A 24,164-nucleotide genomic window follows, 5' to 3' on the forward strand; every position below is an offset into this window, starting at 1 on the left:
AGATGATCCGGCAGCCCCAGATCAAAGTTATTCCACTGGGGTGAATGGGCTTCAGTGGGCCTGGGGGGTGGATTAACCCACTCATTAACAGTACAGTACCCTGACAAGGAGAGAAGAGACGTTCCATTATTTATGGCAACGAGTATAGTTAGACTTTATTGAGGAAAAATGTGCTTACTATATGACTGAGATATGTGGTTATTGTCTCACCTAGCTATCTTCAGATGAATGCACTGACTAAGACGTTCTGGATAAGAACATCTGCTAAATGACTAAAAGGGCCATTTAAAAGTGTAGATTGTCCGCGCAGAAAATGTTATGGCATTTAGACCTAAACTCGAGTAATTACACAGACGCAACTCTGAGTGAATGTTTATTTGGAAATATCCAACCATTTTTTTTTGCAAATACAAAACAAAACAAAAAACACGTTTTTTTTTTGTTTGTTAGAGAGCACCCTATGTTGAAGGGAATAACCAAGACACATTATCAAATATACATGTTAATAGAGCCAAACACAATAGCGAAATACAGTACAGTGCTTGAGACTTTATAAAACCACTTAGATACATTAAAATCACATGCGTGGTCCTCAGTGCAAGTCATGAAGAGCTCAATATAATTACAACCCAGAAGGTGATATTCCAAGGTATCTTAAATAAAGATGTCTGTCTTGATTCAGAATAATTCAACCGTGTCTTTTGGACTGGGAACCATACCAGTTTGCAAATAGTATCTTACATCTTCCAAATATTTTGAGTGAGCGCTTGAGCCTGGCTGGATTTGTCTGGGGGAAAAAAACACCCAATTATAAATACATTAAGAATATGATTATTATCATTTGTTTAAAGTCATCCGTCAAAAGTAATGGTTCATTTTGCACTGCTTGAGGCTGAATGTGGATTATAATGCACTACCATTGCTTTGTGGTTTCCTGCATACGCGGCAGCGACTGATGACGTTCTCTAGAAGAGGTCCTTTCACCGTCTGGGGCACAGGCTTACTGCAGCACACAGAACAGGGCCCATATTCACAAAGCATCAACGAGTAGGAGTGCTGGTCTAGGATCATGTCCACTCAGTCCATATAATTTGATTCATTATGATCTTAAAAAGGCAAAACTGATCCTAGATCAGTAAAGTATGCACTGTGAGGAAAGTAGTCTCTTTTTAGAGTAGTGCCATGACATATGGTTTAGTTCAAGCTGACACAGTATTAATGTATACTGTGCTGTAAAATACAGGGTATTATACCATTAGAGTTGACAGATACATCGTAAAAACACAAGAAGTCTACATCTTCAAATGAAATCCAACATAGTATAGTTGAGTATAGCATAGAACAAAACAGAATATGATACAGTATTGATAGATTAGGTTAGGCATAGATAGGTGGACATTTCATGTATGTTAGAGCTGGGCTAGAACAAAAGTCTGCACGCACTTTGCAGGCCTCCATGCTCACCACACACACACGCACGCGCGCGCGCACACACACACTGAATCAGTCTCTGCTGAGATTATTCTAACCTGAACATGTGGTTGGGGTCGAGCAAGGCCAGCCAGAAGCTGTAGGAGTCAGGGAAGTAGTTACAGGTTCCCCGGCCGTGACACTCGATGAAGGGGACCTGGCGGAAGTGTTCTAGACACGACCCTGGGGAGCCCAGAGGCTGGCCCGACCCCTCAGCACCCGCACCCGTTTGCTGGGAGAAAAGGAAAGAGGTGGAGGAGAGAGGTGGAGGAGAAAGGAGAAGAGAAAAGAGATGGGAAGCAATGGGGAATGAAAAGGAGGAGGAGGAGTATAGAAAATGAGGAGAAAGGGAAAAAGATAGGAGATGACAAGATGGAAAATGACAGATGGAAAACAGGGATGGAAACCGGGGGATGGAAAGCGACGGATGGAAAGCGACGGATGGAAAGCGACGGATGGAAAGCAGGGGATGAAAAATGGGGGTTTGAAGTGGTGGAGGGTAGAGAAGTATAGAGAAGGAGAGTTAGTTAGACTGAGTTTTGAATGATGGCACAATGGACTCCGCTCCATACGCTGCTACTATGATATTTCATTCACATCATTATCATTCATATCAATCGCATTTATCAATTTACACATATATTGTACAGATATTAAACAGTATATGTAATACAGGGAGCAGATTGTTAGTGGCCTGATCGCATCGTTCACCATTCTGTTTCACTTCATGAATCAGCTTGGCCTTTCTCCAATTGATGGCCATTTCCTATAAGTTAGAACCAATCAGCATCCTCTCAGAAACATTAGGTGGATCTAGGACAAAATACCACAATTAGGCCGTCCTCTGATTGGTTGAAGGTGATCCAATCGCAGACAAGTACATTTTGAATAATGCCCTTCATTACAGACATATGCACAACATGTATCAATGAAAAGCAATGCCAGACTGATATGTGAAGTGAAATAGGTCAGGATGGTTCCACCACGCTAGGTTGTTACCATGACAAAGGTCAGGATGGTTCCACCAGGCTAGGTTGTTACCATGACAAAGGTCAGGATGGTTCCACCAGGCTAGGTTGTTACCATGACAAAGGTCAGGATGGTTCCACCAGGCTAGGTTGTTACCATGACAAAGGTCAGGATGGTTCCACCAGGCTAGGTTGTTACCATGACAAAGGAGTATCCAGCCCACAGGGATTCCCAGTCACCAGGACAGTCTGGGACCTGGGCGGTCTGGCTGTGGATGGCCATGGCATTGGAGCTGCCCTCACACACTGAACACCTAATTACACACACACACACACACACACACACACACACACACACACACACACACACACACACACACACACACACACACACACACACACACACACACACACACACACACACACACACACACAAACACACACACACACACACTTGTCGAAACGTGCTCCAAAATAAACAAGATTGCAGACTGCAGAGACCTTGTATTTTTTGGTCTGCAAGTATGTTTGTGTGTGTGAGTTAGTGTGTGTGTGTGTGAGTTAGTGTGTGTTTGAGTTAGTGTGTGTGTGTGTGTGAGTTAGTGTGTGTGTGCGTGTGAGTTAGTGTGTGTGTGTGAGTTAGTTACTGCGTGTGAGTTAGTTACTGTGTGTGTGTGAGTTAGTGTGTGTGTGTGTGTGTGTGTGTGTGTGTGTGTGTGTGTGTGTGTGTGTGTGTGTGTGTGTGTGTGTGTGAGTGAGTTAGTGGGTGTGTGTGAGTTACTGTGTGTGTGTGAGTTACTGTGTGTGTGAGTTAGTGTGTGTGTTTGAGTTAGTGTGTGTGTTTGAGTTAGTGTGTGTGCTTGAGTTAGTGTGTGTTTGAGTTAGTGTGTGTGTGTGTGTGTGTGTGTGTGTGTGAGTTAGTGTGTGTGTGTGTTTGAGTTAGTGTCTGTGTGTGTGTGAGTTAGTGTGTGTGTGTGAGTTAGTGTGTGTGTGAGTTAGTGTGTGTGTGAGTTAGTGTGTGTGTGTGAGTTAGTGTGTGTGTTTGAGTTAGTGTGTGTGCGTGTGTGTGCGTGTGTGTGTGTGTGTGTGAGTTAGTGTGTGTGTGTGTGTGTGTGTGTGTGTGTGTGTGTGTGTGTGTGAGTTAGTGTGTGAGTCAGTGTGTGAGTTAGTGTGTGAGTCAGTGTGTGAGTCCTGTCTCTCTGGGCTGTGTACCTGCTGATGTAGCTGCTTATCTCGTCTACTCTGATCAGGTCCATGCTGCGTGGCATGGGCTTCTCCGTGGACAGCCAATAGGAGTAGTCATTGCGGGCGGCGTAGCGACAGGTGTTGTCCGTGTCACAGAACAGGAAGGGCATGGTGGAGAAACGAGGCAGGCAGCTGCCAATGGAGCCTGGGGGACAGTGGTGAGGTCATCGAAGAATGCTAAAGTCACAATTTTAGCACCTCTTTCACCCCGAATGAACCCTTATCCCTTAGCCCTGAGACACCGTAGATCTGAAGGGATTAGACAGGTATTAGCTCCACCTTGCCTTCTGAGAGGCTTCCGCCATATTACTTACACATTTACACCCCCTGACATCTTTACACCCTCTGACTCCTTTACACCTTTACACCCTCTGACATCTTTACACCCTCTGACACCTTTACACCCTCTGACACCTTTACACCCTCTGACACCTTTACACCTATACACCCTCTGACACCCATACATCCTCTGACACCCATGCACCCTCTGACACCCATACACCATCTGACACCTTTACACCCTCTGACACCCATACACCCTCGGACATCTTCACACCCTCAGACACCTTTATACATTCTGACACCTTTACACCCTCTGACACCTTTACACCCTCTGACACCTTTACACCTATACACCCTCTGACGCCCATACACCCTTTGTCACCTATACACCATCTGACACCTATACACCCTTTGACACCCATACACCCTCTGACACCTATACACCCTCGGACACCCATACACCCTCGGACACCCATACACCCTCGGACATCTTCACACCCTCAGACACCTTTATACATTCTGACACCTTTACACCCTCTGACACCTTTACACCCTCTGACACCTTTACACCTATACACCCTCTGACGCCCATACACCCTTTGTCACCTATACACCATCTGACACCTATACACCCTTTGACACCCATACACCCTCTGACACCTATACACCCTCGGACACCCATACACCCTCGGACACCCATACACCCTCGGACACCTATACACCCTCGGACACCTTTACACCTGTACACTATCTGACACCTTTACACCCTCTGACACCTTTACACCCTCTGACACCTATACACCCTCTGACACCTTTACACCCTCTGATACCTATACACCCTCGGACACCCATACACCCTCGGACACCCATACACCCTCGGACACCCATACACCCTCAGACACCCATACACCCTCAGACACCCATACACCCTCAGACACACATACACCCCTCAGACACCCATACACCCCTCAGACACCCATACACCCTCAGACACCAATCACCCTCTGACACCCATACACCCTCAGACACCTTTACACCTGTACACCCTCGGACACCTTTACACTCTCTGACACCTTTACACCCTCTGACACCAATACACCCTCTGACACCAATACACCCTCTGACACCTTTACACCCTCTGACACCTATACACCCTCGGACACCCATACACCCTCAGACACCCATACACCCTCAGACACCCATACACCCCTCAGACACCCATACACCCCTCAGACACCCATACACCCTCAGACACCGATCACCCTCTGACACCCATACACCCTCAGACACCTTTACACCTGTACACCCTCGGACACCTTTACACTCTCTGACACCTTTACACCCTCTAACACCAATAGACCCTCTGACACCAATACACCCTCAGACACCCATACACCCTCTGACACCTATACACCCTCTGACACCTATACACCCTCTGACACCTTTTCCCCCCTCTGACACCTTTACACCCTCTGACACCTTTACACCCTCTGACACCTTTACACCCTCTGACACCTCTACACCCTCTGACACCTCTACACCCTCTGACACCTCTACACCCTCTGACACCTATACACCCTCGACAACTTTACACCCTCTCGACAACTTTACACCATCTGACACCTCTACACCCTCTGACACCTCTACACCCTCTGACACCTCTACACTCTCTGACACCTATACACCCTCGACACCTATGCACCCTCTGACAACTTTACACCCTCTGACAACTTTACACCCTCTGACACCTATACACCCTTTGAGACCTGTACACCCTCAGACACTTGTACACCCTCAGACACCCATACACCCTCTGACACCCATACACTCTCTGACACCTATACACCCTCTGACACCTTTACACCCTCTGACACCTTTACACCCTCTGACACCTGTACACTCTCAGACACCTATACACCCTCAGACACCTATACACTCTCCATCTCCAACATTTGAAATGTTGGTCTAAATAACATCTGTGCATAGTTTATTTTGGTGTTGTGACAGTGTGTGTGTGTGTGTGTGTGTGTGTGTGTGTGTGTGTGAATGTAAAGTCTACCAACTCAAGTGTGTGTTTGTGTCTCAGATGAATTGATTATGCGTCTCCATACTCCATTACCCAGGTCTTGTCCGTGAGCCCTTTTGTTGCCATTGATGAAGAGCAGAGAGTATCCAGAGTAGATGAGGGCGGTGCCTTGGGGGCAGTCAGGCACTCTGATGGTCTGGCTGTGTCGGGCCAGCAGGAAACTGTCAGCCAGGCCTGCCGTGCTGCTGCCCCGTGGGCCAAGAGGACCCTTCTGACCCGGAAACCCCCGGTAGCCCAACGGCCCTGCCCGAGTAAAAACACTTCCATAAAATACATGTTTTCCAACTGTTTGTATCTTGTTCAACAAGGTCAACGTTGTAAAATTACTCGTTCTAGACAAAGGATAGAAAAAACATCTACAAAGACAAATGTTACCACTAGAATCACAGACAGGTACACACATTCACATTCATTTGCATAACTACCTGTCAGTCCTGGCGATCCTTTGTCTCCCTTGCATCCGGGGAAGCCAGGCAGGCCTGGAGGGCTGTGTCCCTGTTGACCCTCAGGGCCTGGGGGGCCTGGCAGGGAGAAGGCAACTTGAATTTAGCAATGGATTAAGACAAAACTAAAGTAGGAGCTACTGAGACCCATTGTGCTAACGTTAGCCTGTGGTGCCCGTAGCGAAGACTCATTGTGCTAACGTTAGCCTGTGGTGCCCGTAGCTAAGTCTCATTGTGCTAACGTTAGACTGTGGTGCCCGTAGCTGACTCATTGTGCCAACGTTAGCCTGTGGTGCCCGTAGCTAAGTCTCATTGTGCTAACGTTAGACTGTGGTGCCCGTAGCTGACTCATTGTGCCAACGTTAGCCTGTGGTGCCCGTAGCGAAGACTCATTGTGCTAACGTTAGCCTGTGGTGCCCGTATCTAAGACTCATTGTGCTAATGTTAGCCTGTGGTGCCCGTAGCGAAGACTCATTGTGCTAACATTAGCCTGTGGTGCCCGTAGCTAAGACTCATTGTTCTAACGTTAGCCTGTGGTGCCCGTAGCTAAGTCTCATTGTGCTAACGTTAGCCTGCGGTGCCCGTAGCTGACTCATTGTGCTAACGTTAGCCTGTGGAGCCCGTAGCTAAGACTCATTGTGCTAACATTAGCCTGTAGTGCCCGTAGCTAAGACTCATTGTGCTAACGTTAGCCTGTGGCGCCCGTAGCTAAGACTCATTGTGCTAACATTAGCATGTGGTGCCCGTAGCGAAGACATGGCATAGCCTTCACTTTTACCTCCATAGAAAAGTTCATTAGTAAGAAAGAATATGCCGTTTGGGTGAAATGAATCACAGTGGCCATGTGGCTTGTAGTTCCACATGAAGAAAGAATACAGAACCTGTTAATCCTGGTTCTCCTGGCAGCCCACTGTGACCTGGAGGTCCCTGGTTACCGGTGTAACCGGGTGGGCCCGGATCCCCCTTTTCGGGTCTCACTGGCACATCAAGCCCCGGACAACCTGTATATGTGCATAAACAAATCTTTGAGTAGGTTTGACTAACTGCTGAGAACAAATTGTGTTAAAGATACTGTTTAGCGTTGCATTGATTAATTAAATATAGACTCAATGGTTTTCAGTGTTGAATGTTGAGTGTTTATTGTTGAATTTCCAGTGTTAAATGTACAGATTTCCGTGTTAAATGTTGATTGTGTTAAATGTTGAGTTGTCAAGTTTTTTTTAAATGTTGAGTGTTAAATGTTCAGCTGTCAGTGTTTATGTCGACTGTGTTAAATGTTGAGTTTTCAGGGTTAGATGTTGACAGTTAAATGTTGCCTTTTCAATGTTAAATGTTGACCTGGTGGTCCTGGCGGGCCTCTGGATCCATTTGGTCCTTTCGGGCCGGGGTTAAAACTAGGATCACCCATCTCACCTGAAACAACACAGTTCATCAAGAGACACTGAATCCTCAACTGAACACACACACACACACACACACACACACACACACACACACACACACACACACACACACACACACACACACACACACACACACACACACACACACACACACACACACATACTCTTGAACTAGAACCAGTGCCCAGAGTTCTTCATGGACAGGACAAGGGTTTAGAAGAAACTCCTGGATGTACACATCACTAGTGTAATGACAGGTTTGGTGTACACATCACTAGTGTAATGACAGGTTTAGTGTACACATCACTAGTGTAATGACAGGTTTGGTGAACACGTCACTATAGTGTAATGACAGGTTTAGTGTACACATCACTAGTGTAATGACAGGTTTAGTGTACACATCACTAGTGTAATGACAGGTTTGGTGAACACATCACTATAGTGTAATGACAGGTTTAGTGTACACATCACTAGTGTAATGACAGGTTTGGTGTACACATCACTATAGTGTAATGACAGGTTTGGTGTACACATCACTATAGTGTAATGACAGGTTTAGTGTACACATCACTAGTGTAATGACAGGTTTAGTGTACACATCACTAGTGTAATGACAGGTTTAGTGTACACATCACTAGTGTAATGACAGGTTTGGTGAACACATCACTAGTGTAATGACAGGTTTGGTGTACACATCACTAGTGTAATGACAGGTTTGGTGTACACATCACTAGTGTAATGACAGGTTTGGTGAACACATCACTATAGTGTAATGACAGGTTTGGTGTACACATCACTAGTATAATGACAGGTTTGGTGTACACATCACTAGTGTAATGACAGGTTTGGTGAACACATCACTATAGTGTAATGACAGGTTTGGCTTACACATCACTAGTGTAATGACAGGTTTGGTGTACACATCACTATAGTGTAATGACAGGTTTGGCTTACACATCACTATAGTGTAATGACAGGTTTGGTGAACACATCACTAGTGTAATGACAGGTTTGGTGTACACATCACTAGTGTAATGACAGGTTTGGTGTACACATCACTAGTGTAATGACAGGTTTGGTGAACACATCACTATAGTGTAATGACAGGTTTGGTGTACACATCACTAGTGTAATGACAGGTTTGGTGAACACATCACTATAGTGTAATGACAGGTTTGGTGAACACATCACTAGTGTAATGACAGGTTTGGTGTACACATCACTAGTGTAATGACATGTTTGGTGAACACATCACTATAGTGTAATGACAGGTTTGGTGTACACATCACTAGTGTAATGACAGGTTTGGTGAACACATCACTATAGTGTAATGACAGGTTTGGTGAACACATCACTATAGTGTAATGACAGGTTTGGTGAACACATCACTAGTGTAATGACAGGTTTGGTGTACACATCACTATAGTGTAATGACAGGTTTGGTGTACACATCACTAGTGTAATGACAGGTTTGGTGAACACATCACTATAGTGTAATGACAGGTTTGGTGTACACATCACTAGTGTAATGACAGGTTTGGTGAACACATCACTATAGTGTAATGACAGGTTTGGTGAACACATCACTATAGTGTAATGACAGGTTTGGTGAACACATCACTAGTGTAATGACAGGTTTGGTGTACACATCACTATAGTGTAATGACAGGTTTGGCTTACACATCACTATAGTGTAATGACAGGTTTGGTGAACACATCACTAGTGTAATGACAGGTTTGGTGTACACATCACTAGTGTAATGACAGGTTTGGCTTACACATCACTAGTGTAATGACAGGTTTGGTGTACACATCACTAGTGTAATGACAGGTTTGGTGTACACATCACTAGTGTAATGACAGGTTTGGTGAACACATCACTATAGTGTAATGACAGGTTTGGTGTACACATCACTAGTGTAATGACAGGTTTGGTGAACACATCACTATAGTGTAATGACAGGTTTGGCTTACACATCACTATAGTGTAATGACAGGTTTGGTGTACACATCACTATAGTGTAATGACAGGTTTGGTGAACACATCACTAGTGTAATGACAGGTTTGGTGTACACATCACTAGTGTAATGACAGGTTTGGCTTACACATCACTAGTGTAATGACAGGTTTGGTGTACACATCACTAGTGTAATGACAGGTTTGGTGTACACATCACTAGTGTAATGACAGGTTTGGTGAACACATCACTATAGTGTAATGACAGGTTTGGTGTACACATCACTAGTTGTAATGACAGGTTTGGTGAACACATCACTATAGTGTAATGACAGGTTTGGTGTACACATCACTAGTGTAATGACAGGTTTGGTGTACACATCACTAGTGTAATGACAGGTTTGGTGAACACATCACTATAGTGTAATGACAGGTTTGGTGTGCACATCACTAGTGTAATGACAGGTTTGGTGAACACATCACTATAGTGTAATGACAGGTTTGGTGTACACATCACTAGTGTAATGACAGGTTTGGTGAACACATCACGAGTGTAATGACAGGTTTGGTGTACACATCACTAGTGTAATGACAGGTTTGGTGAACACATCACTAGTGTAATGACAGGTTTGGTGTACACATCACTATACTGTAATGACAGGTTTGGTGTACACATCACTATAGTGTAATGACAGGTTTGGTGTACACATCACTAGTGTAATGACAGGTTTGGTGAACACATCACTAGTGTAATGACAGGTTTGGTGTACACATCACTATAGTGTAATGACAGGTTTGGTGTACACATCACTATAGTGTAATGACAGGTTTGGTGAACACATCACTATAGTGTAATGACAGGTTTGGTGAACACATCACTATAGTGTAATGACAGGTTTGGTGTACACATCACTATAGTGTAATGACAGGTTTGGTGTACACATCACTAGTGTAATGACAGGTTTGGTGAACACATCACTAGTGTAATGACAGGTTTGGTGTACACATCACTAGTGTAATGACAGGTTTGGTGTACACATCACTAGTGTAATGACAGGTTTGGTGAACACATCACTATAGTGTAATGACAGGTTTGGTGTACACATCACTATAGTGTAATGACAGGTTTGGTGAACACATCACTATAGTGTAATGACAGGTTTGGTGAACACATCACTATAGTGTAATGACAGGTTTGGTGTACACATCACTATAGTGTAATGACAGGTTTGGTGTACACATCACTAGTGTAATGACAGGTTTGGTGAACACATCACTAGAGTAATGACAGGTTTGGTGAACACATCACTAGTGTAATGACAGGTTTGGTGTACACATCACTAGTGTAATGACAGGTTTGGTGAACACATCACTAGTGTAATGACAGGTTTAGTGAACACATCACTTGTGTAATGACAGGTTTGGTGTACACATCACTATAGTGTAATGACAGGTTTGGTGTACACATCACTATAGTGTAATGACAGGTTTGGTGTACACATCACTATAGTGTAATGACAGGTTTGGTGTACGCATCACTATAGTGTAATGACAGGTTTGGTGTACACATCACTAGTGTAATGACAGGTTTGGTGTACACATCACTAGTGTAATGACAGGTTTGGTGTACACATCACTACACTGTAATGACAGGTTTGGCTTACACATCACTAGTGTAATGACAGGTTTGGTGAACACATCACTATAGTGTAATGACAGGTTTGATGTACACATCACTAGTGTAATGACAGGTTTGGTGAACACATCACTATAGTGTAATGACAGGTTTGATGTACACATCACTAGTGTAATGACAGGTTTGGTGTACACATCACTAGTGTAATGACAGGTTTGGTGTACACATCACTAGTGTAATGACAGGTTTGGTGAACACATCACTATAGTGTAATGACAGGTTTGGTGAACACATCACTAGTGTAATGACAGGTTTGGCTTACACATCACTATAGTGTAATGACAGGTTTGGTGAACACATCACTATACTGTAATGACAGGTTTGGTGAACTCATCACTATACTGTAATGACAGGTTTGGTGAACTCATCACTAGTGTAATGACAGGTCTGGTGAACCCATCACTAGTGTAATGACAGGTTTGGTGAACACATCACTATACTTTATTGACAGGTTTGGTGAACACATCACTATAGTGTAATGACAGGTTTGGTGTACACATCACTAGTGTAATGACAGGTTTGGTGTACACATCACTAGTGTAATGACAGGTTTGGTGTACACATCACTAGTGTAATGACAGGTTTGGTGAACACATCACTATAGTGTAATGACAGGTTTGGTGAACACATCACTAGTGTAATGACAGGTTTGGCTTACACATCACTATAGTGTAATGACAGGTTTGGTGAACACATCACTATACTGTAATGACAGGTTTGGTGAACTCATCACTATACTGTAATGACAGGTTTGGTGAACTCATCACTAGTGTAATGACAGGTCTGGTGAACCCATCACTAGTGTAATGACAGGTTTGGTGTACACATCACTAGTGTAATGACAGGTTTGGTGTACACATCACTAGTGTAATGACAGGTTTGGTGAACACATCACTATAGTGTAATGACAGGTTTGGTGAACACATCACTAGTGTAATGACAGGTTTGGCTTACACATCACTATAGTGTAATGACAGGTTTGGTGAACACATCACTATAGTGTAATGACAGGTTTGGTGAACACATCACTAGTGTAATGACAGGTTTGGTGTACACATCACTAGTGTAAAGACAGGTTTGGTGAACACATCACTATAGTGTAATGACAGGTTTGGTGAACACATCACTAGTGTAATGACAGGTTTGGCTTACACATCACTATAGTGTAATGACAGGTTTGGTGAACACATCACTATACTGTAATGACAGGGTTGGTTTTCTATAGAAAAAAATGCAGAAGATTGTGGATAAAATAAGATTACCGGGGACTCCTGGGGTTCCAGAGTGACCTGGGGAACCGATTGGTCCTGGAGGTCCAGGGATGGATCCTGGCCCCTAGGGGGTAAAAAGAAAGTCAAGCAATGACTCCATAGACTTCAAATTATACACAGTGTTCCTTATAAGAGCTATCTTTTCCAGCATTCAAGGCACTTTTGTAACACAAGCGACATTTAGTTAGTGTTGTATTCTTCGGTGGAGTGACTCACCGGTAGCCCTGGAGGTCCGAGGTCCCCCGTAGGCCCGTCCAAGCCTCTGCCCCCTGGAGCGCCCAGGTCTCCCCTGTCCCCTTTACATTCATAGCCTCCAGACCCTGGCTGTCCCTGTGGACCCCGCTGTCCTGAGGACAGAAAGACCCCAGTACAAGTCATCATTTCAATGTTTTGATGTAGAATAGCAATCAGGGGGAGGTTGAGTTAGGGTCAGAATTTGACTTACTGAGTCAACTAAGTCATTGAGTCATAACGGGGTGGCATAACTGGCAGGCAGGTAGCCTAGGGGTTAGAGCGTTGGACTAGTAACCGAAAGGTTGCAGATCAAATCTCCGATCTGACAAGGTAAAAAAAAATCTGTCGTTCTGCCCCTGAACAAGGCAGTTAACCTACTGTTCCTAGGCCGTCATTGAAAATAAGAATTTGTTCTTTAACTGACTTGCCTAGTAAAATAACTATTGTGTTTCAGTTAGTCAGGAATAAGAGTTTAAATGAATCAGGGATAGTTAGGGTTGCAAACTTCTGGGAATGTTCAATAAATTCCCTGGTTCTGGGATTTCGGGAAAACCAGGGAATTTAGTGAAAGTTCCTGGAATTTTGCAACCTTAGGGACAATTGTTGATTTAGATCTTGGGATATTGAGTTTAAAGGCGTCAGCATGCTTCAGATCCAACTCAGCTAGGCGAAACCGAACGAGTGTGCTCGTAAAAGACTTTCACTTAAAAAAAAATGTAACAGTGGCAATAGTATTGTTTGTACATTTTGAGACGACGTAGCCAGTACACACTTTTATTTTTTATTAATCTAAGATATCTCGACAAGTCTGTCATTAATTTTGGCATTTTTGCCAATGAGATCTTAGTCACTCAATTTTACTTCTAACTAAGATTTTTGGTGCAGTATTTCTCAATGAAAAAATGTGCATGAAAGCTCGTCGTGTCTCATTGAATGACAACAAAGAATTTATTGAAGAATCCCTACTGTTGACCAATCACGGACGAAGGGGCTACCGACTTCGGCTACCGACTTCGGCTTGCCTCAAGAAAAATGTTGTGTGCCCGGAAAAACTCTCACCGAAGTCCAAAACAAACAAAAATGTCACAAAAAGTATTCCAAACTGTTTAGTCTGGGAAGCATGCGGACACCTTCAGCCTTGACTAAAAATAACTTTCATTATTTACTTCACTATCCAGAAGTAGGCTTTATCTGTGTCTGGGAAACAGGCCTATAGACTTTCAGTAAAAGTCAAGGATAGAGAATGAATTCTGAGTTAAGAGTAGAGTTTGTGTCAGCACTAACTGATACATTTTCAGTTAAAGTCACCAGGGCTTCCAGGGTTGCCATGGGAACCAGCATCTCCTTTCAGCCCGTTGACACAAACACCACCGAACCCTGGCCTCCCGCGAGAACCCTGGGGTCCTTCGTTGCCTCGGTGGCCCTGATCTCCTGGACATCCTGGGGGCCCCGGAGGAGTGGGGCCAGGGAAACCCACATCTCCCTTTGGACCTACAGGAAATACATTATAGCCAATCAAATCAGTTCTAGCCATAAACAGAATCAATGGTAGCTAATTCAACTATCTTTGTTAACAACCAAACAAATGTTAAATAAATATCTTGCTATGTTTGTGGCAAGTTATGGTAAGTGGTGTATTTCTGAAGGTGTAGGAATAATGTCATCCATCATGGACCTGGCAGTCCATTCTTTCCACGTGGGCCAGGAGTTGATCTCACAATCACTAAAGAGTGAGAAAGACAAGACATGTCTTACATTGCTAGATTATTACATTTTGTGTTTCAGCACTTCAGTCAACCTCTGATAAGTGCAAACTCAGTTTAAGTGCAACAAATTCACCAGAGCCGATTCAAGTAGACTATCTTCCTATCTCTGTATATCTCAATGCTCTGGTTTAGAACAATCTATTGTTTCAGAAATCAACTGTATTACTATAACTAAAATAACTGCTCTGACAGTTCAAGAAGAAGTCAACTTGTATGTCTTACGTGTCTCTCCCTTCTGACCAGCAGGTCCAGGAATGCCATCGTGACCCTGGTTACCTTTAGGACCATAGGGACCAGGAAGGCCAGGTAACCCTGGCTGTCCTGTGAAAGGGGACATGGTTAGACACCCCAAACACATGGAAACATACACTACATGGCTAAAAGTATGTGGACACCACTTCAGTGCCCGATTTCACTAATGCTCTTGTGGTTGAAGTCCCCTCATCAATGTTCCAACATCTAGTGGAAAGAGTGGAGGCTATAGCAGCAAAGGGGGGACCAACCCCATATTAATGCCCCTGATTTTTGGAATGAGATGTTCGACGAGTATGTCCACATACTTTTGAACATACTGTATTTTTCATTAATATATTTCCTATAAACCTTAGTGATGTTCTGACCTGGAGCTCCATGTGACGCAGGGAGTCCTGGGGGGCCTGGGGGACCATCAGTACCTGGTTGGCCAGCAGGACCTTGGGCTCCTGGATCACAGTGAAGAGAGAGAAATAGAGAGAGACAGAAAAAGACAAGAGTAAGAGAAATGTACACAATCACCACCATCGTCATGGTCATCTATCAAAGCAACTATCATAATTAAGGGCCCTGTGTTTTGAACATTCATGACCTGAATTGAACATTTATTAAACGTTGTTTCATCACTGTCCCCTTTTCTTTTTATGTCAGATGGTCCAGCACCACAATTCCAGCACCATTTTCCAGCACCACAATCCAGCACTATTCTCCAACACCACAATCCAGCACCACAATCCAGCACCATCCTCCAGCACCATTCTCCAACACCACAAACCAGCACCATCCCGAGCACCGTTCTCCAGCACCACATTCCAGCACCACATTCCAGCACCATCCTCCAGCACCACATTGTAGCACCATTTTCCAGCACCACGCTCCAGCACCATCCTCAGGCAATTACTTTCATTTTTGGTCAAATACTCATTTCTAAAAAGGTTAAAATCGAGGTCATGTGACATGATAGCCGAAAACACAGTCCTCATCATACTAATCAGTGTTTCAGTGGTAATAACCATGGTGTCCTGGGTCTCCTTTGGCTCCAGAGGGTCCTTGGGAGCCTGGAGGACCTGCGTAACCAGGAGAGCCTTTCATTCCTTTGGAGTCATGTTTGTTATTCAAGGCTGGCTCGCCCTAGAGAGAGAGGGAAAGAAAGAGAGAAAGAGACAGAGAGAACGAGCGAGTGGGAGACAGACAGACAGACAGACAGACAGACAGACAGACAGACAGACAGACAGACAGACAGACAGACAGACAGACAGACAGACAGACAGACAGAGAGGATAGTGTTATCAGAGTCAGGTAATTGTCACATTTGTGTTTAAATGGTGACGATAGCTTTACAGTATTGTGTTGCACAGTGGCAGTGATTTCAATTGCTGGTAATTGTGGTTCTGTTTGTTGATTGCACCTTCTGTCCAGGTGATCCTGGGAGGCCTGGTTTTGCACAACTGGACTCTCCTTTAGTTCCTTTTGGCCCGCGTGGACCGGGCCTACCGTCTAGTCCTGCATCTCCATTGGAACCCAGCTCTCCCTGTGTTCCATGGGGACCTACGAGATCACATCCCACCCCCAACTCAATAACAGTAAAAACCTATAATCCATGGAGACTTAAAATCATATCCACACAACTCAATACGAACAGTAAGAACATCATCAATCGGCTTTTAATTAATTTTAGCCCTTTTCAATATGATATCATAAGTTGTTATACCATGCAGCATGACAAGCATACAAGAAGACTATTGAATAGTGAAATGTTGTTGTGCTTGTGTGTGAGTGTATGCGCATCTGTGAGTGTGTGTGTGTTTCAGTGTTTGTGTGCGTGTGCGTGTTAGGGTTGGGCGCTATCCAGATATGAATACCTTCATACCGTTCCTGTACCATACCGGGGTATATACAGTATTGCAGAAATACAAGGGCCGCTATTTTTTTTTTCCAAATGTAAAAAAATTATCAATAATACCCCCACCCCCAAAATTTTTTTTAGAAAGCAGGGATCGTGATCCAGGAGGGGATTAATTGTCTCTGCCGTAACCAAGAAGAATGATATTGCATGATAGCCACATAGCTAGCAAGTTAGCAAACCAAATGCATAGCTGGAGCCCTTGCTCTAGAGAGAATTTATTTGGCGCAAATCTTAGATAGTTAACTTAAGAAGTGGCGTAGCGCGCACCCGCCGAGCTTCAGGGTACCCCAAACCAAAAAATATATAATTCTAAATAAAATACATTTCATTCCGTCGGTATTGATATACCACCCAGGCCTAGTGTGTGTCAGTGTGTCATTGTGTGTGTGTGTGTGTTTGCCAGTGTGTCATTGTGTGTGTGTGTTTGTGTCAGTGTGTCATTGTGTGTGTGTGTGTGTGTGTGTGTCAGTGTGTCATTGTGTGTGTGTGTGTGTGTGTCAGTGTGTCATTGTGTGTGTGTGTGTTTGTGTCAGTGTGTCATTGTGTGTGTTACCTGGTAGACCCATGAGCCCCATATTTCCTCTGAGTCCAGATGGGCCTGGTCCTCCTGAGCACAGTCCATCAGCCCCAGGATCACCTGGACAGCCTAACATACATACAATCATTAGTGTGCTCGCTGAAAGAAAACTCTAGAATTCCGACAATACTCTTGTTATAGATCAAACTAAACCAGTCACTACTACTACGACTACTACTGTTACTGTTTCTGCTGCTGCTTGCTGCTGCTATTACTACTGATACTACTACTGCTGCTGCTACTGATACTACTGCTACTACTGATACTACTGCTGTTCCTACTACTGATGCTGCTATTACTGCTACTACTGCTACTACTACTGATACTACTGCTGCTGCTACTGATACTACTGCTACTGATACTACTGCTACTACTGCTACTACTGCTGTTCCTACTACTGATGCTGCTATTACTGCTACTACTGCTACTACTGCTGCTGGTGCTACTACTACTACTACTGCTGCTGCTACTGATACTACTGCTACTACGGCTACTGATACTATTACTGCTGCTGCTACTACTACTGATACTACTACTGCTGCTGATACTGATACTACTGCTACTGATACTACTGCTACTACTGCTACTGATACTACTACTGCTACTACTGCTGATACTACTACTACTACTGCTGCTACTGCTGCTACTATTACTGCTACTACTGCTGCTACTGCTGCTGCTACTACTACTGATTATGCTACTGCTACTACTACTGCTGCTGCTACTACTACTGCTACTACTACTACTGATTATGCTACTGCTACTACTACTGCTGCTACTACTACTGCTACTGATTATGCTGCTGCTACTACTGCTTCTGATACTACTGCTGCTACTGATACTACTGCTGCTACTGTTGCTGCTGCGACTACTGCTTCTGATACTACTGCTGCTAATTCTACTACTGCTACTACTGCTGCTACTTCTACTGTTGCTACTGCTACTACTACTACTGCTACTACTGCTGCTACTTCTACTGTTGCTACTGCTACTACTACTGCTGCTGCTACTACTACTACTACTACTACTGCTACTACTGCTACTACTACTACTGCTGCTACTACTGCTGCTCTGCTACTACTACTACTGCTGCTACTACTGCTGCTCTGCTACTTCTACTGTTGCTACTGCTATTGCTAATGAAGCAGTGTGATGTTGTTCCTCTAGATTATGCACCAAGTTGCACACAAGGACCAGTTAAAATAGGCTAGGTCAAGAGGGGATGTTCATAATTTGATAATAATAATAATAATTCAGTGTGTTTAAAAAATGTACAGCTGCCACCCCCGTGCTTCACGAATGGGATGGTGTTCTACGGCTTGCAAGCCTCACCCTTTTTCCTCCAAACATAACGATGGTCATTACATTACAGTCTATTTTTGTTTCATCAGACCAGAGTACATTTCTCCAAAAAGTACGATCTTTGTACCCATGTGCAGTTGCAAACTGTAGTCTGGCATTTTTATGGCAGTTTGGAGCAGTGGCTTCTTCCTTGCTGAGCGGCCTTTCAGGTTATGTCGATATAGGACTCATTTTACTGTGGATATACAGTGCCTTGCGAAAGTATTCGGCCCCCTTGAACTTTGTGACCTTTTGCCACATTTCAGGCTTCAAACATAAAGATATAAAACTGTATTTTTTTGTGAAGAATCAACAACAAGTGAGACACAATCATGAAGTGGAACGACATGTATTGGATATTTCAAACTTTTTTAACAAATCAAAAACTGAAAAATTGGGCGTGCAAAATTATTCAGCCCCCTTAAGTTAATACTTTGTAGCGCCACCTTTTGCTGCGATTACAGCTGTAAGTCGCTTGGGGTATGTCTCTATCAGTTTTGCACATCGAGAGACTGACATTTTTTCCCATTCCTCCTTGCAAAACAGCTCGAGCTCAGTGAGGTTGGATGGAGAGCATTTGTGAACAGCAGTTTTCAGTTCTTTCCACAGATTCTCGATTGGATTCAGGTCTGGACTTTGACTTGGCCATTCTAACACCTGGATATGTTTATTTTTGAACCATTCCATTGTAGATTTTGCTTTATGTTTTGGATCATTGTCTTGTTGGAAGACAAATCTCCGTCCCAGTCTCAGGTCTTTTGCAGACTCCATCAGGTTTTCTTCCAGAATGGTCCTGTATTTGGCTCCATCCATCTTCCCATCAATTTTAACCATCTTCCCTGTCCCTGCTGAAGAAAAGCAGGCCCAAACCATGATGCTGCCACCACCATGTTTGACAGTGGGGATGGTGTGTTCAGCTGTGTTGCTTTTACGCCAAACATAACGTTTTGCATTGTTGCCAAAAAGTTCAATTTTGGTTTCATCTGACCAGAGCACCTTCTTCCACATGTTTGGTGTGTCTCCCAGGTGGCTTGTGGCAAACTTTAAACAACACTTTTTATGGATATCTTTAAGAAATGGCTTTCGTCTTGCCACTCTTCCATAAAGGCCAGATTTGTGCAATATACGACTGATTGTTGTCCTATGGACAGAGTCTCCCACCTCAGCTGTAGATCTCTGCAGTTCATCCAGAGTGATCATGGGCCTCTTGGATGCATCTCTGATCAGTCTTCTCCTTGTATGAGCTGAAAGTTTAGAGGGACGGCCAGGTCTTGGTAGATTTGGTCTGATACTCCTTCCATTTCAATATTATCGCTTGCACAGTGCTCCTTGGGATGTTTAAAGCTTGGGAAATATTTTTGTATCCAAATCCGGCTTTAAACTTCTTCACAACAGTATCTCGGACCTGCCTGGTGTGTTCCTTGTTCTTCATGATGCTCTCTGCGCTTTTAACGGACCTCTGAGACTATCACAGTGCAGGTGCATTTATACGGCGACTTGATTACACACAGGTGGATTGTATTTATCATCATTAGTCATTTAGGTCAACATTGGATCATTCAGAGATCCTCACTGAACTTCTGGAGAGAGTTTGCTGCACTGAAAGTAAAGGGGCTGAATAATTTTGCATGCACCATTTTTCAGTTTTTGATTTGTTAAAAAAGTTTGAAATATCCAATAAATGTCGTTCCACTTCATGATTGTGTCCCACTTGTTGTTGATTCTTCACAAAAAAATACAGTTTTATATCTTTATGTTTGAAGCCTGAAATGTGGCAAAAGGTCGCAAAGTTCAAGGGGGCCGAATACTTTCGCAAGGCACTGTAGATACTTTTGTACCTGTTTCCTCCAGCATCTTCACAAGGTCCTTTACTGTTGTTCTGGGATTGATTTGCACTTTTCGCACCAAAGTACAATCATCTCTAGGAGACAGAACGCGTCTCCTTCCTGAGCGGTATGACGGCTGCGTGGTCCCATGGTGTTTATACTTGCGTACTATTGTTTGTACAGATGAACGTGGTACCTTCAGGCATTTGTAAATTGCTCCCGAGGATGAACCAGACTTGTGGAGGTCTACAATTTTTTTCTTTTTTCTTTGCTGATTTCTTTTGATTTTCCCATGATGTCAAGCAATGAGCTTCTAAAGCCATGACATCATTTTCTGGAATTTTCCAAGCTGTTTAAAAGGCACAGTCAACTTAGTGTACGTAAACTTCTGACACACTGGAATTGTGATACAGTGAATTGTAAGTGAAATAATCTGTCTGTAAACAATTGTTGGAAAAAAGACTTGCACAAAGTAGATGTCCTAACCGACTTGCCAAAACTATAGTTTGTTAACAAGAAATTTGTGGAGTGGTTGAAAAACAAGTTTTAATGACTCCAACCTAAGTGTATGTAAACTTCCGACTTCAACTCTATAATATATATCTGTGTTTAAAACAATATATATATATTTTCCTTTATTATTTTCTCCTAACCCTACCACCCCTCCCCTAATTGGAGTAAACTAATGGACAACAACTTGTTTGTTTTTAGTCCCATCCTTCAGCTACCCTCAACCCTTCCCATCTCTATCTCTGAACACCATCCCGTTTTGATTTCTATTTGCCATATATTTTGTGCTGTTTTACAAAAGTTCTGAACCTTTTATATTCTCATAGTTTTTTACAGATTGTAAATGAAAGATATAATTTTTTGCTAAGAATATTATTATATTATTGATGGATTGACTATGTCTTTTCAAATCCTGCAGCAGTGCTATTTGCTGAGTTAGCTCCAGGTAAATGGAGCTATCAGCCATTCCTGAACCTGCGTCCAAAAACAATCTACATATGGACAAGTACCAAAACAAATGCTGTAATGATTGTCTCTTTGCAGCTAAATCTGCAGAGCTAGAATGGGTGTATCCCCCGTATACTGTATATAACGTTCTATTGGTTGCAAGAATTTTGTATAATAATTTACATTTAAAAACTCAACGTTTTGAATCCAGCGTCATTATGTGTATCAGAATTTTGCCAAAACAGTACACAGTTACAGTCACTCACCCTTCTAGACAACTTGAATCAGGTCTTGTGTCTTGAAGTCACATTGGCTAGCTAGTGCTAGCCAACTTATTTTCGCCAAATAGCTTCAGTCGGCAAGTGTGCCACCATGGCAAAATTGGTTTGACATCGGATACCCTATCTCTGGGGCTAGTAAGTGAGAAAATATTTTCATGTTGCACATCTTTTAGTTGTCTGATTAAATGCTTTAAGTATTTGTATATGCTTACCCATCCATAATACACTGGCATGCTTACCTCATCCATAATACACAGGCATGCTTACCCATTCATAAAACACAGGCATGCTTACCCATCCATAATACACTGGCATGCTTACCTCATCCATAATACACAGGCATGCTTACCCATTCATAAAACACAGGCATGCTTACCCATCCATAATACACTGGCATGCTTACCCCATTCATAATACACAGGCATGCTTACCCCATTCATAATACACAGGCATGCTTACCCATTCATAAAACACAGGCATGCTTACCCCATTCATAATACACTGGCATGCTTACCCATTCATAAAACACAGGCATGCTTACCCCATTCATAATACACTGGCATGCTTACCCATTCATAAAACACAGGCATGCTTACCCCATTCATAATACACAGGCATGCTTACCCATTCATAAAACACAGGCATGCTTACCCATCCATAATACACAGGCATGCTTACCCATTCATAATACACTGGCATGCTTAACTGGATGAAATGATGACACATGGTAAATAATCTGTATATATCTGATTGTATATACTGTAACTGTCTTATGGTGAGCAAAATACCAAAGTTCACTACACAGTCTTGAGGTAGTCAGTCTCAGTCTATTTAGGAGGCCGGAAGGAACTATGAGGAACCATGAGAACTATCAGGAACTATAAGGAACTATCAGGAACTATAAGGAACTACCAGGAACTATAAGGAACTATGAAGAACTATCAGGAACTATGAAGAACTATGAGGAACTATCAGGAACTATGAAGAACTATGAGGAACTATGAAGAACTATGAGGAACTATCAGGAACTATGATGAACTATGAGGAACTATCAGGAACTATAACGAACTATGAGGAACTATGAGGAACGCGAAAAACCTTTCTTTATTTCTATATAGCTGAACTCTGTGTGAACTCGTAATTGGTTCTGATTTCTGCAAATCAGGTTCCGGACAATTACCACTCCCACGTTGTCCTTGATTGATATCGTGCCAGGGACGGACTGACCATAGGGGTCATGTAGTTGACGCGTCCCTTGTCCGTCTTCATTCTACTTTAATAAATCGGGTTCAATATGAACTCTGTTGTTCTCTGACATTTGCAAATCAGGTTCTGGACAGTTAACACCATCTTTAGTGTATGTAGTGCTCTGACTTACGAGTAGATGGAATTGTTTATGTTGTGCTGTGACTTACGAGTAGATGGAATTGTTTATGTTGTGCTGTGACTTACGAGTAGATGGAATTGTTTATGTAGTGCTGTGATTTACGAGTAGATGGGATTTCCCGGGATAGCGAGACCATGACAACATCCCCATGGTTTGGTTTGCATTTCATGTCAAAAATCATCCTTAAGTGTGTGAAATTGATTGTACAGCTGAATAAAGTTTCTGTAAGCTGATTTGGATATGATTAGACATGGTGATATTTATTTATTGTACCTTTATTTAATTAGGTAAGTCAGTTAAGAACAAATTCTTATTTTCAATGACAGCCTAGGAACAGTGGGTTAACTGCCTTGTTAAGGGGCACAACGACAGATTTTCACCTTGTCAGCTCAGGGAATCGATCTTGCAACCTTTCGGTTACTAGTCCAACGCTCTAACCTCTAGGCCACCTGCTGCCGATATCTAGTATCAGCCATGCTGATATCGGGGATATTGACTTGCACAGTTAAAAAAAAAACTTTCGGAAAAATGCGTTACCACAATTACCATCACTCCAGCAATCACTACCACGAAGCATGACGTTTCCTTTTCTAGTTTATAACACACACACCTCTCGGCCCATTTCCTGGGTCACCGTCCCTCCCATCAATGCCTTTGGGTCCAGGATATCCAGGGTGTCCTTTAGCACCATGGAAACCAGGCAGACCTATTGAGTAAGAGACAAACGACATGTTAACGTGTTAAATGATCATATCAATCACAATATTTTGAATAGCAATTCTCGTACAACACATAGTCTGAGATTCAAATGGAACT

At 43.1% G+C, this 24,164-nt stretch overlaps 1 protein-coding gene across 2 annotated transcripts in view; it reads right to left on the reverse strand.

Moving 5' to 3' along the window:
* Positions 1 to 360: 360 nt before the first annotated feature.
* Positions 361 to 24,164, reverse strand: part of LOC110509050 (collagen alpha-1(I) chain) — a 59,688-nt gene continuing 35,884 nt past the window's right edge. Inside the window, exons 35-53 of one of the 2 annotated variants that reach the window (XM_036966668.1) lie at positions 23,959 to 24,054; positions 17,533 to 17,625; positions 16,482 to 16,621; positions 16,087 to 16,204; positions 15,442 to 15,522; positions 15,044 to 15,142; positions 14,731 to 14,778; positions 14,364 to 14,546; positions 13,038 to 13,168; positions 12,813 to 12,885; positions 7,833 to 7,907; positions 7,376 to 7,495; positions 6,477 to 6,572; positions 6,085 to 6,294; positions 3,651 to 3,828; positions 2,638 to 2,752; positions 1,530 to 1,702; positions 918 to 1,003; positions 361 to 787 (exon numbers count right to left, since the gene is read on the reverse strand). In XM_036966668.1, the coding sequence (XP_036822563.1) occupies positions 738 to 787; positions 918 to 1,003; positions 1,530 to 1,702; positions 2,638 to 2,752; positions 3,651 to 3,828; positions 6,085 to 6,294; positions 6,477 to 6,572; positions 7,376 to 7,495; positions 7,833 to 7,907; positions 12,813 to 12,885; positions 13,038 to 13,168; positions 14,364 to 14,546; positions 14,731 to 14,778; positions 15,044 to 15,142; positions 15,442 to 15,522; positions 16,087 to 16,204; positions 16,482 to 16,621; positions 17,533 to 17,625; positions 23,959 to 24,054 (2,165 nt within the window). In that variant the 3' untranslated portion in view covers positions 361 to 737. Of the gene's footprint in view, positions 788 to 917; positions 1,004 to 1,529; positions 1,703 to 2,637; positions 2,753 to 3,650; positions 3,933 to 6,084; positions 6,295 to 6,476; positions 6,573 to 7,375; positions 7,496 to 7,832; positions 7,908 to 12,812; positions 12,886 to 13,037; positions 13,169 to 14,363; positions 14,547 to 14,730; positions 14,779 to 15,043; positions 15,143 to 15,441; positions 15,523 to 16,086; positions 16,205 to 16,481; positions 16,622 to 17,532; positions 17,626 to 23,958; positions 24,055 to 24,164 lie in introns of those variants that run through there. The other variant, XM_036966669.1, reaches the window with a different exon arrangement.

Source organism: Oncorhynchus mykiss, chromosome 28 (genome assembly GCF_013265735.2).
Source record: "Oncorhynchus mykiss isolate Arlee chromosome 28, USDA_OmykA_1.1, whole genome shotgun sequence".
Lineage (NCBI taxonomy): Eukaryota > Metazoa > Chordata > Actinopteri > Salmoniformes > Salmonidae > Oncorhynchus > Oncorhynchus mykiss.